The sequence below is a fragment of the Tetrao urogallus genome, assembly GCF_951394365.1.
Source record: "Tetrao urogallus genome assembly, chromosome: 5".
Taxonomy (NCBI): domain Eukaryota; kingdom Metazoa; phylum Chordata; class Aves; order Galliformes; family Phasianidae; genus Tetrao; species Tetrao urogallus.
In genome coordinates this window covers 57,105,774-57,120,225 of record NC_136818.1, presented here as the reverse complement: position 1 = coordinate 57,120,225, position 14,452 = coordinate 57,105,774, and the positions used below count along the sequence as shown (strand labels likewise).

Genomic DNA, 14,452 nt, shown 5'->3' with positions numbered 1-14,452 from the left:
CAGAACTGATCCTCATCATCAAAGCACTGACCCCAGCCCAGCTGCCACTTAGGCACTGTGGAAACCCTTCCAATTTGGGTCACTCACCTCACACATCCTCCTGTATTCTTGGTACTCGCTATGGCAAATTGATCAAATTTTTTCTGCAGAACTTTTAAGCACCAAAGGCAGAGTTCTGGAGCACAGCTTCAAAGCATTTTGCTCGAAGATGAAATCACCAGCTCTCTAGCAAAATGTCAGAACCTCTAGATGTGGTATTATCACATGCATAGCTCTGATTCAGAGGCCACCGTAACAAATGAGTGTGTGGACAAACAGTGACTTCAAAAAACTCTGAACTGGGCTTCAAGAAGGAAGTATTACTCTAAGTATTTTAAGTTTGCAAGAAAGAAGTCTTCAGTCAATGTTTTACACTGAAATTTTAAAAGTGAGAAAGTGATTCACTTGCTTGAAATGGCTGACATTTAATTTTTGCAGTTTAGATAATCAAACGTTTTTTATCACTTACCATAAAATGTAAGTCAGTACATATTAGAAAGACTCCAGCATGGTTTTATGATTTTTTTTTACAAATATACATATACATCAGAGAGGCACATTCTTTGTTAGAAATGAGTGTGATTTTTTTTTGGAGGAACTTAAACGCTTCCTGTCACAGGAATTTTTCCATGAAGCTGCGCTCTTCATATAAGGCAATCAGACAGAGCTAAGAAAAACAATCAGCTTAAATAATACTAGAGCTACACTTAATTTAAGATCTATTTTCAAAACACATGTGCCATAGATGCTGTTCAGAAAAACAAGCAAGATGCTTCTTTTGCAGCCTTAAGAAAGAAACCTCGAGTTTTGACATTCTCTTACAATTTAAGGGCACAAAAGGAATCAGTAACTGTTAGTCTGAAGTAATCCAATGTACAGCACAAAGAACTTCTCACAGTAACATCACAAAGCAGTCTTAACTCTTTCAAAAGGACCTGTTGCTCATTCCTTAGAACGGTGCACATCCATATATTCACAATTGGCAACAGAGTCTAGAGCATTACACCATCATTGCTGCTACTGTAATGAAAGGAAATGAGGTTCTGATTACAAATATTCCCATTAAACTAAGAAACTCTACTTCATTTTACCAAGCACTAGTTAGTTATAAACGAATGTGTTAGTTCAACTTGAGTCACACCGCCTTGGTTTGTACTTCCTATCTGTAAAGGCTGATTGAATGAGATTCCTTTCATCAGGCAGGCACTGCTATCTTTACTGCAATAGTAGAGGCACGCTCTGATAGCCAGCACAGCTTCGGCTGATAGACAGACTCTTGGTAGCTGAAAGGGAATGACAGTTTGACAGGAAACATCCTTAATTTCTCCAGACAGATACTGTCCTTGAAGCAGCCATGTATTATTACCTGCAAAAGAAGAACAACTTTTATCGTTAGGATATTAACACCATATCTGAAAGCAATAGAGAACGCTAGTTTTACCTGTATGACAACATGGCCTTTCTTTACAATTTTTTAAGGATGGAAAGATCCAGAGCTTTGCTTCACAACTATGGGAACTCTTCCTATTGTGGTACATGTACAGTATACCTTTGTTAAACACAGTGATCTGCAGTTTGTCCTATAGACTCTTCAGAGGATATTAAGATATAAATTTTTTCTGAGATACATAAGCAAAACTCCTTAAATTAGTGGGCTGTTACACGATTTCATCAGAGGTCTAATACTGCAGGTAAGATAACTGCCATGAACACACAGAACTGCAGGTACTTTATGACATTTCCAAACAGAAACGCTGGCTTTACGAGCGCTATGCTGAAATTTACCAATGCTCAGGCGGTTACAACACAACTGGAGTTTCACATTGATTTAAATATTGAAAAGTGTGTGAACTTAAAAAGCAGCTCTACAATCAGCAGTCACTGCATTGTTCTCTGCGTTTCAGACTGCAGTGGGACGCATGAAGTGCTCCTTCTGGCATTTTTCAGAGAATACATCAAAGCTGCTCTGGAAGTTACGAGCTTGCAATGACTTCTCATTGAGGTGAAGTCACTCAACTTCCTCCAGTTTCACTAATCCTCCATCACTAATTTGACGTAGATCCCCACCTCAACAATATCTAGAGATGCAGGCCGAAAGGTTTGCTGACTGTCCTGGAAATATTCTATTTGTTCTCGAAAGGCACAAACTGTGGTGAGAAATTACCTGGATTCATGAGGTATATCCACAGATTGTGGTTGCTGTAGCGTATTTGTTGAATGCTTCTACAAACAATGAATTTAATTAAGCTATCACATGGACGGTCTGACACTTTGAAAGCTGGCCAAAAAACCATGAGTCACAAAATGAGATGTTTAGTTTCAGATCACTTTAATTGCATCTACAAGCTGTAATGACTATTAATATGTATTCATCATTGTAAAAGCCAACAAGGCACATAAATTCAGGCTGAGAACAGTTGCTAAAACTCAGCAGAATTTCAGAAAAAAATGACTTTTCAATGCAGTCAAGTGGGCAAAAATAACTGAAATACAAATGTTCTGTTCATTGCTTCTAAAATTTGACAAGGAAGCTAAAGAAAAAGTTATTCTAGGTCTTTTTGTTCTTTTAAACTGTTTAGCAAGGTTTGTTCTACAGTATAATGCCTTAGTGGATATTTTAATAACTTACTCCGAGAGGTAACAGCTCTCTGTACATCACTGACTTCTAGAGTGTAAAAACAAATGCGTTCATATCACATCATCTGAGCACTAAATGTCATCCCTTCAACTCCAAGAACACCAGCTCATGGTGGCAGCCTTACTTAAGCACACAACACCTACTATAGATACTGCTTAGAAACACAGGTATTTCAGAGAGATGAATAAGTTAAACACATCAGACTTAAAGCAAATGAGCCTTATCAGAATAAGTCAAGAGCCAGGCAAAATGGTGTTAACATATAAAGAATGTGAAAAACCACGGGTTATTTTGTTTCATATGGTTGTCTTTCAAATGGTACTTGGTTCAAATTTTACTTCCATGGAAGTTTTTACTTTGGAATGGTGCTTCCAAGGGCACTGACAGATATTCCCTTCCGAGTGCAGCTGGAACACTGGAAAACATTGTCTCCAAGCACTCACTAATGGTCACCCTTTGCAAGAAGGTTTTTCAGATAACCTTACTATTTTTGTACCAAAGGGAATTTCAGGGAACACGCTGACACAGTCTAGTTACCAGTCACAACTATGGACAAAGCAGAGTCCAGAGTAAGGATGGTAATGATGGGTACTATTAAACCATTTCAGTCACACACAGTATGAATGTGTTCCATGTGCTCCTTTAAATATTTATTGAGAGAGATTAATTTAGACTCAGCACTCCCATTTCACAGTAACCAAGATGTGAAATTCCAGTGCATCCAAAGTCACACAGAAAGAACCTCCAATAAACATCAATAATTTCTGCTTCCTTGACATACCAAAATTTATTTCTGATATAAGGTGTGCCTTGTTATAGAAATACTCAAGCACAAATAAACAACCAGGAATCACAACAAAGTCGGTTCAAAATGGTTAGGTGCAAATGTTCCTCCATTTCTGGAAGAGACGAAAGGAAAAAGTGGAATTTTATTCTGGAATATGTTTCAGCTTCTCGAGAAGCTTTCTGCCACAGACAGGCAGTGAGGCTGAGATGAGCCATTCACAGAGAGAGTAAAGAGGGCAAGCATGTGAGAAGGAAAAATCTCCACTGTTCTGGGAACAGCACCTCTGCACGCCCTCACTGGCTGTTTGTTTCAAGGAAGTTTTACAAGAATTACCGCAGCGTGCGTTAACTCAAGCAAAAACCTTCTGGGCTTCTGCTGTACCAAGCGCTTTATTTTTTTTGCTTAGTTGGTTTTTGTTTAATTCTTCCCACTTCGATTTTCAAATGTAGCAACTCTAAATGGCATTTAGCATATCACGATGTAAGTAATACAGCAGACTGGGAGGGACGTTTCGGCTCATCAGCCTGAGATCCCACGTATTATATACATGCACATAAAGACAATATCTACTTCTCTTATCTACTCCCATTCAATCGATAAATCAACGTAAGCACTTTACCTTCTGCTGTGATAAACCAGGCATTAGGTGCTTCTTCGTTCAATTCTGAATCTGGAGGGAGAGTCAACTTCAACAGAAACTGAATGGTCTGACCGGGAGCTGCACTCAGCGAAGGAAGCTGAATGTTTGGTGCAGATTTAGGCAGTTTTGGAAGGTTTGCAGTTTGGTCCTTTTGTGCAGCCAGATGATCTGTAACATCGCAGGTTTCTGGATTCAGGATAGGCAACTACCAGCAGAAATCAAAATATTAATTTTCCTTCGATTTGGTACAGCAAGTAGGCTTTCAAAACACAGCCTCACTTTCACAGCTGACACGGACTAGGAAAATTAACACATGACAATACGGCTACTGCACTCTGAGAGTCTGATAGATGCAATAATACTGCAGTGACAGGTGGAGAAAAGGAAGGGCAAAATGACTTCTTAAATTAGAAGGATGAAACTGATTGATCCCTAGAAAAATGTCTGCTATTAAAATCACAAAATCCGTACCTGTTTTACCATACCCACTATTCAATTGAAATTTTTAGCATTTGCCTTCCATTGTTATTTTAAATAAAATCTGGAGATATTTTCTGCTGATTGGGTGCTAACTGTAACCTTTGGAAATAAAATCCAAGAATCTAACTCTGCAGATTATACAGCAAAGTAAACAGCAATTTCCAAGAAAATGAACCTAGATGTTACAGGGCATGAAAATTTAAACATACATTAAGATTGCATACTGTGAAGTGCAAGAAACTTACAAGAAAACAGCAGGACAACTACATCATATATTTATGAGAACATTAAAACATGGTGCCATTATAAGATGGACAGCAGTGCAAATCTGTTTTGCTTTCATGCTTACAAGCACACCGAGCACTGCTGGATTTGAAAGTGGATTTCATTTGGCAACTTGAAAGCCCCAAATAAGGAAGACATGAAATTCTGCACAGCATACACTAAAACTTCATGCTTGAAGTAAGTTTGGATGTTCAGCACCATAGCAGTAATATTAAGACATCACAGAATGCATTTTTGTCAAACTTGGAAGAATTTGCATCTACAGACTTGTAGTTTTGGAAGTACAGGAGAGTGACAACAACAATCTTGCTCTCCCACAGCAGTTATGTTACAGAAATGTTTGTTGACTTTTCTCTCCAGATAGCTGCAGCAAGTTACTGTTTCTGTATTTTATTTTCTCAACACTGTGCAAATTTTGGGGTATATTTATATATCAGAAACACAGATGCAGAAGTAGAGACAACAGTATTAACAAAGTAGGATCTGTTACAAACACTGTGGTAAGTAAGAAAAGTAAGCTATAAAGTAAGCTATAGCACAGTAAGCTACACAGAAATACACAAAGCACACAGGGTGAGATTTGCCCTGCTGTACAACAGTTTATGCAGTAGAAAATGTAGAATAGCTGAAATTTGGCAAAAATGGCACCCTCAGATTGCCATCTTATCTTTGGGACAGACTATGTACCGCACCTCAAGCCAATGGTCTCCACAAACCACACCTTATGCCTTAATTGAGGACCTGGTCATTGATTTTAATTCCACTCATTATTAATGGAATTGCTGTTGCTTACAAAATTTTCATACTGAAAAACTGGGCTACACTATTTAATAGCTCGTATTTCAGCATTATTATTACTTAATAGAGGATAATCACTGTTTTCATGCAAAAGATGGCTTTCCAAGGACCAGGACTTTGAACAAAGACGCCAACAGGTGATGCTTGTTTGTCAGATCATCACAAAGCATTACGTGAATAAGTTACCAACAAGTTTATTAGCTAGACATTTTTTATGCCATTTGCCAAAGCCTGGAATAGTAATTCACACCAAGAAACACCACTATCAGGCTGTTTAATAAATATTACTTGCCATGGACAGAATTTTTGTTTCCAAATCCAGCACTTTAATCTGGTGATTATTTGTGTCTGCAACATACATCAAACGGCCATTTTCTTCAACGCACAAACCTCCTGGTTCATTAAAAGTCGACTGTGTAAAGCTGGAGCCAACAACATTGCTTGCTTCTCCTGTGCCTGCCAGGGTAGCACAATTCTTCATTTTGGGATCTACAACCTTAATCTAAGATTTAAAAAAAGATCAGGAAAAAAATTCCACTTTCTGAAAAAGAAACACGAGAATTCAGACGTTCTGCATTATATTATATCCCACATCTTCAGGAGACAGTGCTAAACTTGCTTCTCGTAGCTAACAAGCGTGTGTCCTAGAAGATAGGTTATCATACTTTTCCAAAAGACATCTCCCTCCTTTCTTCCTGGACTTCATTCAGTTTTCTCCACTTAAGGCACCTATCCCTTTGGTATAAGCATACACTGAACAGCTTGTTTTTTTCTAGTATTTGTTGCCGTTGTGAAAACATTTGCAAAACAGTAAGACAACAAAACTGGGAGGCACACTTTTAAACATGTTTTTCTAAAAATGGATGAGTTAGTTTTTTTTTTTATTTAAAGTAACAGCAAAAAAGTTGATCGTGTATAATGCTTTAAACAAAATCGCATCTGCACCTGAAATCTTAATGAGTGTTTACTGATACCTACCTTAGTCTTCAGGTAAAACAAATTACTTGCCTTTAATGCAATTAATCAACGTACAGCTAGAAACTTTATGAAAGCTTACAATGTCATGTGAAAGCAGTCATATAAAACAATGTCTCATCTCTGAATTCTAAGGGGTAATTCAAAACATGGGTGGCTTTTCTGAGGAAAGAGCCAGTCCTCTTGCTCTCCCAGTTTTATCAAACCTGCAGTATTCCTGAATAAACACTCCTAGCTGTTTTGCCATAGTTCACCATCTTTAGAAAGATATAAGGAATGAGTCTTTAGTTAGAATGGTAACTTGGCACAAAACTGACCTTCCTCAAGGCGCCACCATATCAACACAGCAGCATATGGCAACAAAACAATGGGTAAAGAGGACTTATAAAGGAAGGAAGGAAGGGAAAAGAACCCACAAAAGAACTCTTATCGTTTGTTTCTTCAGCTCAACCAAGCACAATTTTCATACATTCTGAAAATAATCTCTTACAGTAGTAAAAATCGTGAAGAATTGTGAATTGTGTACCTATCAAGCTACTACATGCTTACCTTATGATTATAGGAATCCGCCACATACAGCAGCTTTCTTTTCTTGTCCCATGTTATTCCTAGGGGATGCTGCAGCTTGGCATTTATGCCTGCTCCATCCACATCACCAAAGGCAAACAAATTCTGAAGATGTTATCAAATGAAATTATTTGATTATTCAATGCTGGTATTAATTTAAACTGTCGGAATTAAATGGAAATTCACTGACAAAAAAAAAAATATCATGACAACTTCAAAAAAAGGATACTGAAAACGAGGAAGCAAGAATGCTAATGATGGAAATGGAAATTATCACATTTAAATTATCAGTATGAATCCAGCTGGCTTTAACGACCACGCAACGCAGTTTCTGTTCAACTATCTTACAAACACGTCAAGTGATTTTGTATCTGAGGAGCAACAGTCTGCACTATAACCTGAGCACCACCACTGGCACACATTTGCATTCCAAGCAGTGAAGTTAAGAAACTGACGGCCACAGAAACTAATTTACCCTCTCACCCCAAAAGTGGTTCCTCCAGGTCAGGCTTGAGAAATATTAGTAGGGCAGTGTGGGGAAGTTTGAAGTGATTACCAATGGATCTCTCTCTCCTCCTACAAGGTGCTTCACAGCTCCATCTTTCAGAGAGATCATTCGCACAGTGCTGCTCTCACTATCTGCTACAAAAAGGCAGTTCCACGGCTCTTCGGAAGCCAGAGAGAGTCCAGAAGGCTGTGCAAAGCCGGCCTTATGAGGGTATGCATTGTTTCTGTTCTCTTCATTTCCACTCCCAGCAAATCGAAGACAGACTCCTTTCTTTAAATCACTGAAGAAAAATAGCACTTATCTTCAGGAACAAGTCTGACATAGTTCAGACGTTATGCAGAAACACAAAATACAGGAAGAGCACTTGTAAGTTATAAAAACAGCTCCACTATGACGGCATAAGGAATTACTCAAAGGCTTTATGCTATCTTTTAATTCAACTTGGTTTATCACTCACCACTAGATAATTCAAATGGAATGAAAAGTAACATTAAAATGTACAACTGTACCTTACTGTCATAGAGCTTTTTAGCAAAGGTAGTGTATTTCATTTCCTCTAACAGATGTGGGTAAAAGCACACAGCCATTAAAGGACACAAGCCTTTTCACTTTGAACAGCAGTAGCAAGCTTTAAGCTAAGTTACAAGTTGAGATAAATTACTTTAATTTAATCAATTTATCTGTCTCTTTAGGATTTGAAGGCTAGTTATCCAGACAAACAGCAGTTTCACATGTCTCCTACTGCAACTGCTTACCTTCCCTTTGGAAGTTTTCCACCTTCCAACATCAGTGCCCATACCTGATGAATGCCTGCCATTGCTATCCATAAAACATCGTCCTCCTGGGTCCCTGAAACTTAAAAAAAAATGGATATATAAGAACAGATGAAAAAGAACCAAAAAACAAAACCCACCCTTTGTAAATGGATCATAAAACAAACAAGCCAACAAACCAATCCTGCCATCCCCATTGTTCCAGCTCACTGTTTGCCACAGGGAAAAACAAGAAACAAATAAACAAGCCACAGAGCAAGAGAGCAAGAGAATGTCTTTCATTTACCAAGAAATCTGCTACTGTTCTTACATTCTCTTCCCAAGGATATAGAATTATGTTTTTAATATCTCTACCTGGTAAGGACAATACTTCAAACGGGATTTGCTCTTTGGAAGGTTCTGCTATTGGGTCCATGTTTCACCTGTCATTTTGGGACTGTATGTTAACACATGTGTTTTTCCTGATCATGGATTTCAGGGTGGTGGGTTTTTTGTCTTGTTTTAAACTAAGCTAATGGCCAAATTAGACACAATCAAAAGCTATTCATCATTGTTTACAAGCCTTGAGAGGAATAACAAGGAAAGCACCTTTCAGATCAAATGTTCATGTTAATTCCTGGTCAGTTATCCTGAAAGTTCAGATATTCTCACTGTGTTACACTTAGCAGTCCCACTGAACCCAGAGGAGCACTAATGACAGTAAAGACAGGGTACACAATGTTTTTAACATAACGCAAACTGACGCTGTCCAGTCTCCAAGTTGTTTTCCCTGTGCACACACACATTATTGCACATAAAAGATGCAGAGCTATGGAACAGTGATGTTCTGATCAAGCATATATCAAGCATCTAATTTTTTCCAACACTAATATTCACCAGTCCACATCTATAAAATCAAACAAAGCTCTCCTAGATAATATATCACAAATAAAACAACAGAAATAGAAACAGAATATTCAAGTGCTCTCTAGCTCAAAATATATCACATTACATAAGAAATAACATCAGGTTAAAAATTAAAATTAACTACTACCTTATCAACAGAAAAGCACTTCTAAAAGGCTCACAGATACTTTTTAACACATACGAGCTTATAAAGCAACCTCCATCTCACAGCTATTCCTGCAAACAACCTCTTGGACCAGCCCTGGTTCCAAAACAAAGGCAATTATATGTGAAATGCTTGCCAACATCTTAGATCTGTGAAGTCAGTCCAAAGCAATCTTTTAAAATGAAATTGCCACGATTGCCCCAATTGATATTCTTCTGCTGTTCCTTCAATCCTAAATCTTTCTTTGCAATGCAGACTGCAAGCAGAAGAAAACAGCACCCCATCTTCAGCATCAATCTGCTCACTGTGAGCTCTTAGGAGTAGCATTGGTATGACTGCAATGCAGTTTTGGTTCAGCATTTCCTATTGGATGAAGATACAAGTTTCCAAGACGGTGATCAAAGGAACTGTGCTGACCCTCTCCTGCACTTCCACATAGCTCCATGTTTTTTACCCAAAGCGAAGTTCCAAGAATAAAAGTCAGACTTCCAAAATACCTGAATGCTTTTCAATGAGACGGAATGTTTGCAAAATCAGTTGGAAATAAACATTTTGTCACTCATCAGAGACAAATGCTTTTTACCAAAGCACTGGCAATACAGTGCCCTGCCCCACACACCTAACAAAACTCCCCAAAACACAGAATCCCCTTTGGTTCCAGCATGTTTCTATGAGACTGAATTGAGAAAATGACTAAGGAAACATGTTACTACTTCCTATAAAGTGCATGATCTACTTCCAGGATTTTGTGTCTACGCTGTACAGTTTGCACTTTTCAGGTGCTACAATTTTGAGGATCCCAGAGGGATGCTAAAATCACTGGTCAACTCCAAAAGCAAGCTTTACATCTTGCTGTGCTGCACTTTGCATTCTGAGGGGTGTCGAAAACAGCTTTGTTCATTACTTAATATTCACTTCACCCAACAATTAAATGAAGGAGGAAGACTAGAGCTGAGCATTTCAGAAAATTCTATTCTATAAAATCCAATTTCTGTAATTCCACCCACTGCTGCTCCCCTGTGACAGCTATAAGGTTTAAACATAAAAAAGTGCCTTACTCTAATTCTGCACATCAAAAGGCTCATCAAACATGAGACACAGGAGAAAAAGTATAAATATTAATTTCAAATTTTACAGAATATGCAAGATCAACAGAGATAGGATTCCTTCTTCATTTGGAGATCAAGAGAGGAAACGTAAATAAGAACAACAAGAAGCAATCACTGGAACAAATATTTTCTTCTGGACAGTAGTTAAAACAAATGGAATGGATAAAGCACAGTAACAGCACAAACACACCGAGTTGTGGAAAATATGTCAGAGATTTAATAGAAAAAAAAAATTACAGAAAACCAGAAAAGCAAAACCAATGCCAATGGCCACACAGAAAACATTTTTTTTTAAACAAGGTGGTCCTGACACTACAGAGTTTAATGTTATACGTTATGAAATGGAAACAAACAATCAAAAAAACCTCAGACTCTTCTCTGAGGATTAAGCATTTTGGGGACACAGCACCACTGTCATCCTTGTACTGTTCTCACAAGAGGAGGGAACTGGGGAGAACTGCTTGCTGAAGTGATGATAATGCCAACATTGCCATAACTCCTTATCATCCTTGACTGGAAAGAATTTACTTTTAAAGAATTTATTATAAAACAACATAAAAGAACAAAGCAACTCTTTTACATTTATTCAATTAAGCACATTCCAAACTATCTCGAGCTGCTCTAAAAGTCCAGTGTAGTTTCTCCTTATTAGGGTATGTACTTTCTTATCTTTAGTGCTGCCTGTATCAAAGCAGAGTATGGCTTACTAAAGTGATATACTTACATTATAAAGATTCACTCCTAATAAACTAGAGCTCTGAATGCATTTGTGTGATGTGGTATACGATATTTCAATGCTTTTTAGTTCCTGAGTCTGCCTGTGCTACATATCTGTGTTTTAAGAACTCATAATCCTGTATGTACACACACTCAATTTCAAATAGTTTAGGAATACTGCTGACCTTTTAAAGACACTAATCTGAACACACCAAAAGGACTGTCTGTTGTAGCAGGCAACACCTACTTGAAGAGATTCCATTCCCAGGCCTGCCACACACTTCCAGTTGCCCCTGTGGGGACTTCTTGCTTCCTTTCAGTTTGGGAATTGAAAGCCTGGAAATCAAAGTCACATCTCACAGCTGGCACCACTGGTATTTTCTAAACAGATTGAAGTTTGAAAATATAATTTGCGTCAACTAATGTTATCTTTTAAAAATGCAACAGTAACCAAGAAGATTGTTGGTATGCTCATCTGGCGCAAAACCCCCACAGGCAACAAGGGCTGATCAATGGCCCCCTCCTCTTACAGGCACACATGCTGCATTTGCATGCATATGGATATAAGCCTTGTCCTCATTGAAGCCAGTGGAAGTTTAGCACACTAAATCCCAATCTGACTAATACAATGGCTAGAGAATCACTGTTCTTTTTCCAGTGAGACAGAGACAGCAAGTTGCAAAAACAAATGCCTTAGCACTCTAAGTCTGGACACACACATCATCCCTTTTGGAGGAGGAAAAATTAGTTTTCTTTTTTTCCATGCTTTTTTTCACATAGTTCTGCATCACGCAAACAGCACGATCTTTCATGAAACAAAATGCATTTAGAATTTTCCTCCTCAGTAAACGACTCCTAACCTCTAATCAAGGGAAATCCATGCACATGAATAGCAAGTGGATGCTCAACTTTGAGAGATAAAAGAGAACTAAAAATAACAGCTATGATCTGATGGCATGTTTAACACCAACAAACTAATTTAGATTATCTACTGACGGATACAATAACATAACTACGAAAAAGCTAAGATTGGTTGCATGTTTTATTCATTCTTGTCAGAGAACAACCACATACACTCAAGCTTAGGTCAGTACTGCACTCCCTCTCAATGAACTTCCCACATTGAAAAGTGCTTTCAGCATCAAAGCAGGCAAGCTCAGAAGCCACTCATCCTGACCTAACATGCTCATCAAAGCCTCTGTAAGATTTGTCAGGGGTGTTTATTTTCAGCAGATCTTCATCTGGAACTTAACATCAGAAACAGTATCCAATGCCTGAAAGTGTTCAGGCATCTGACCAACAGTTTTAACATTTTTCTAATTCACAAACAAGACCTGCACGCTGCGGAAGGAAGAAACTGTATAAGAAACCAACATTACAGGTACAAATATCATAATTTATAACCAACATTACAGGCACAAGTATCATAATATATAAACATACAGAGGGCACTGAAAACTCATGGAACTGAAGATATTACTGAGCTATCTGTTCAGATGGTATCTGCTAAACCAAATGTTTCTTTTGCTATTGAAAATCATCATTATCCATTTTGTCAAGATTTAGAAAAGTCTTAATAGAAAATAAGTCTGTCAAACTAAATTATATAGGATCACCGGTGGAAATCCAGTCACAGCTCCCATTCAGATGTTATGTTCATCTCAAAGGCGTGTTATACTAATACCAGTATCTAATTTCTTGCCCTAAATCTACAGTGAATATGTAAAATACTATTAAAGTCTATTGGTGTTACTATTCAGCAATACCATAAACTCTTTAATCACTTAAGGACCATTCACAAAGAGATTTAGGATCTGGTTTGAGAAGACTGACGAAGCTGTCTCATGTCAGCAATGTTTCTAACGTGACTTTCTGTGCCATTCATGACTAAAGGGGCAGCTGATGCCCAAAGCTGGCTATAGGTATCTCTGAGCTTGTACTTTGCACTGGAAACCTCTGAAGAGATGAGAAGGCCTTTTGTGTTTCAGCTAAGTCCTCACTGATACATCATGCAGTCATATCATATATGCAAGATACATTTAGAGCAATTCAAATTTGAGTAATCAAAAGAAATGATTCCTAATTAAAGCCTGATGATCTCATGAAGGAGCCCTTTAATTTCCATAGCCAAGGAAAATTCCTTCCACAAGTCAGTGGAGGCTAGAGCCTCGATGCCAGAATGAGACCAAACTAGAAGGGGAAAGAAAACTGACATGCAGAAAAGCATGCTTCCAAGATAGAGATAGTTCAGGCACACAATGTAATGTTAATTACATATAGCTGAACTGATTATTGCTTTTTTTGTTTGTAAAATTAGGGGAGAATTGCTAGGGATCATTCAGAAAGAAAAAAAAAAAGAGTATTTCCCTGGGAATACATTTGTACTAAATAACTGTCTAGTGGAAACACCAGGAAAAAACTGTATATACTTTTGCCCTTTAAGGGCTATAAAGATTGTATCAGTCTTATAAGGTATGGGACTTCCACTTAAATAATAGATATTATTTAAAATGTAAATACCACACTGACTTAAAAATTTCCAGTTAGTTTACTGAAAGCACAGCCAACGCTGTGCTTGGGAGGATCTATAAATAGGATACAATCATGCAACTTAAGACTGGATTTTGGAATGTGAAACACACAGTTATGTCACCAAGCACAGGTCATTGTCCTTTACCTCCCAGCAAGAACGCAGCTATCAAGAACATTTCACACTCAGATCAACTGTGCATTTAAGCATCACTTGCTTTCAACACCCACTGAATAAAAATAGAACAGGACAACAGAGAAAGCTAAAAACGCACACAGTCATTTAATAATGTATTTTTAAGCTGCTGGCCCTTCCCCTGTATTGTCTGCTTCTTGCATAATCTGAGTCGATTCAAATTCCAGAACCACTTTCAACAACAGAATTTAATCCATGGAGTTCATTCAAGACTTTCAAAAGGGGAGGGCAAAACTGAAGCTTACCCTCAATTAAAGATGGCAAGGAAGAATACTGTTTATCTGAATTCCAGCACAATGTTTGTCTTAACCCCCCTACCTTAGAAAGACATTTCTATCACCTTCCTATTAGGAGGTATTT

At 37.9% G+C, this 14,452-nt stretch overlaps 1 protein-coding gene across 2 annotated transcripts in view; it reads right to left on the bottom strand.

Moving 5' to 3' along the window:
• Positions 1-1,136: 1,136 nt before the first annotated feature.
• NHLRC2 (NHL repeat containing 2) overlaps positions 1,137-14,452 on the bottom strand; it is a gene marked incomplete at both ends in the record, with an annotated part of 32,603 nt that continues 19,287 nt past the window's right edge. For both annotated transcript variants that reach the window (XM_079536580.1, XM_079536581.1), the window contains 6 exons: positions 1,137-1,405; positions 4,084-4,309; positions 5,960-6,169; positions 7,192-7,314; positions 7,766-7,997; positions 8,473-8,572. In XM_079536580.1, coding sequence (XP_079392706.1) covers positions 1,137-1,405; positions 4,084-4,309; positions 5,960-6,169; positions 7,192-7,314; positions 7,766-7,997; positions 8,473-8,572 — 1,160 coding nt within the window. The remainder of the gene's footprint in view (positions 1,406-4,083; positions 4,310-5,959; positions 6,170-7,191; positions 7,315-7,765; positions 7,998-8,472; positions 8,573-14,452) is intronic.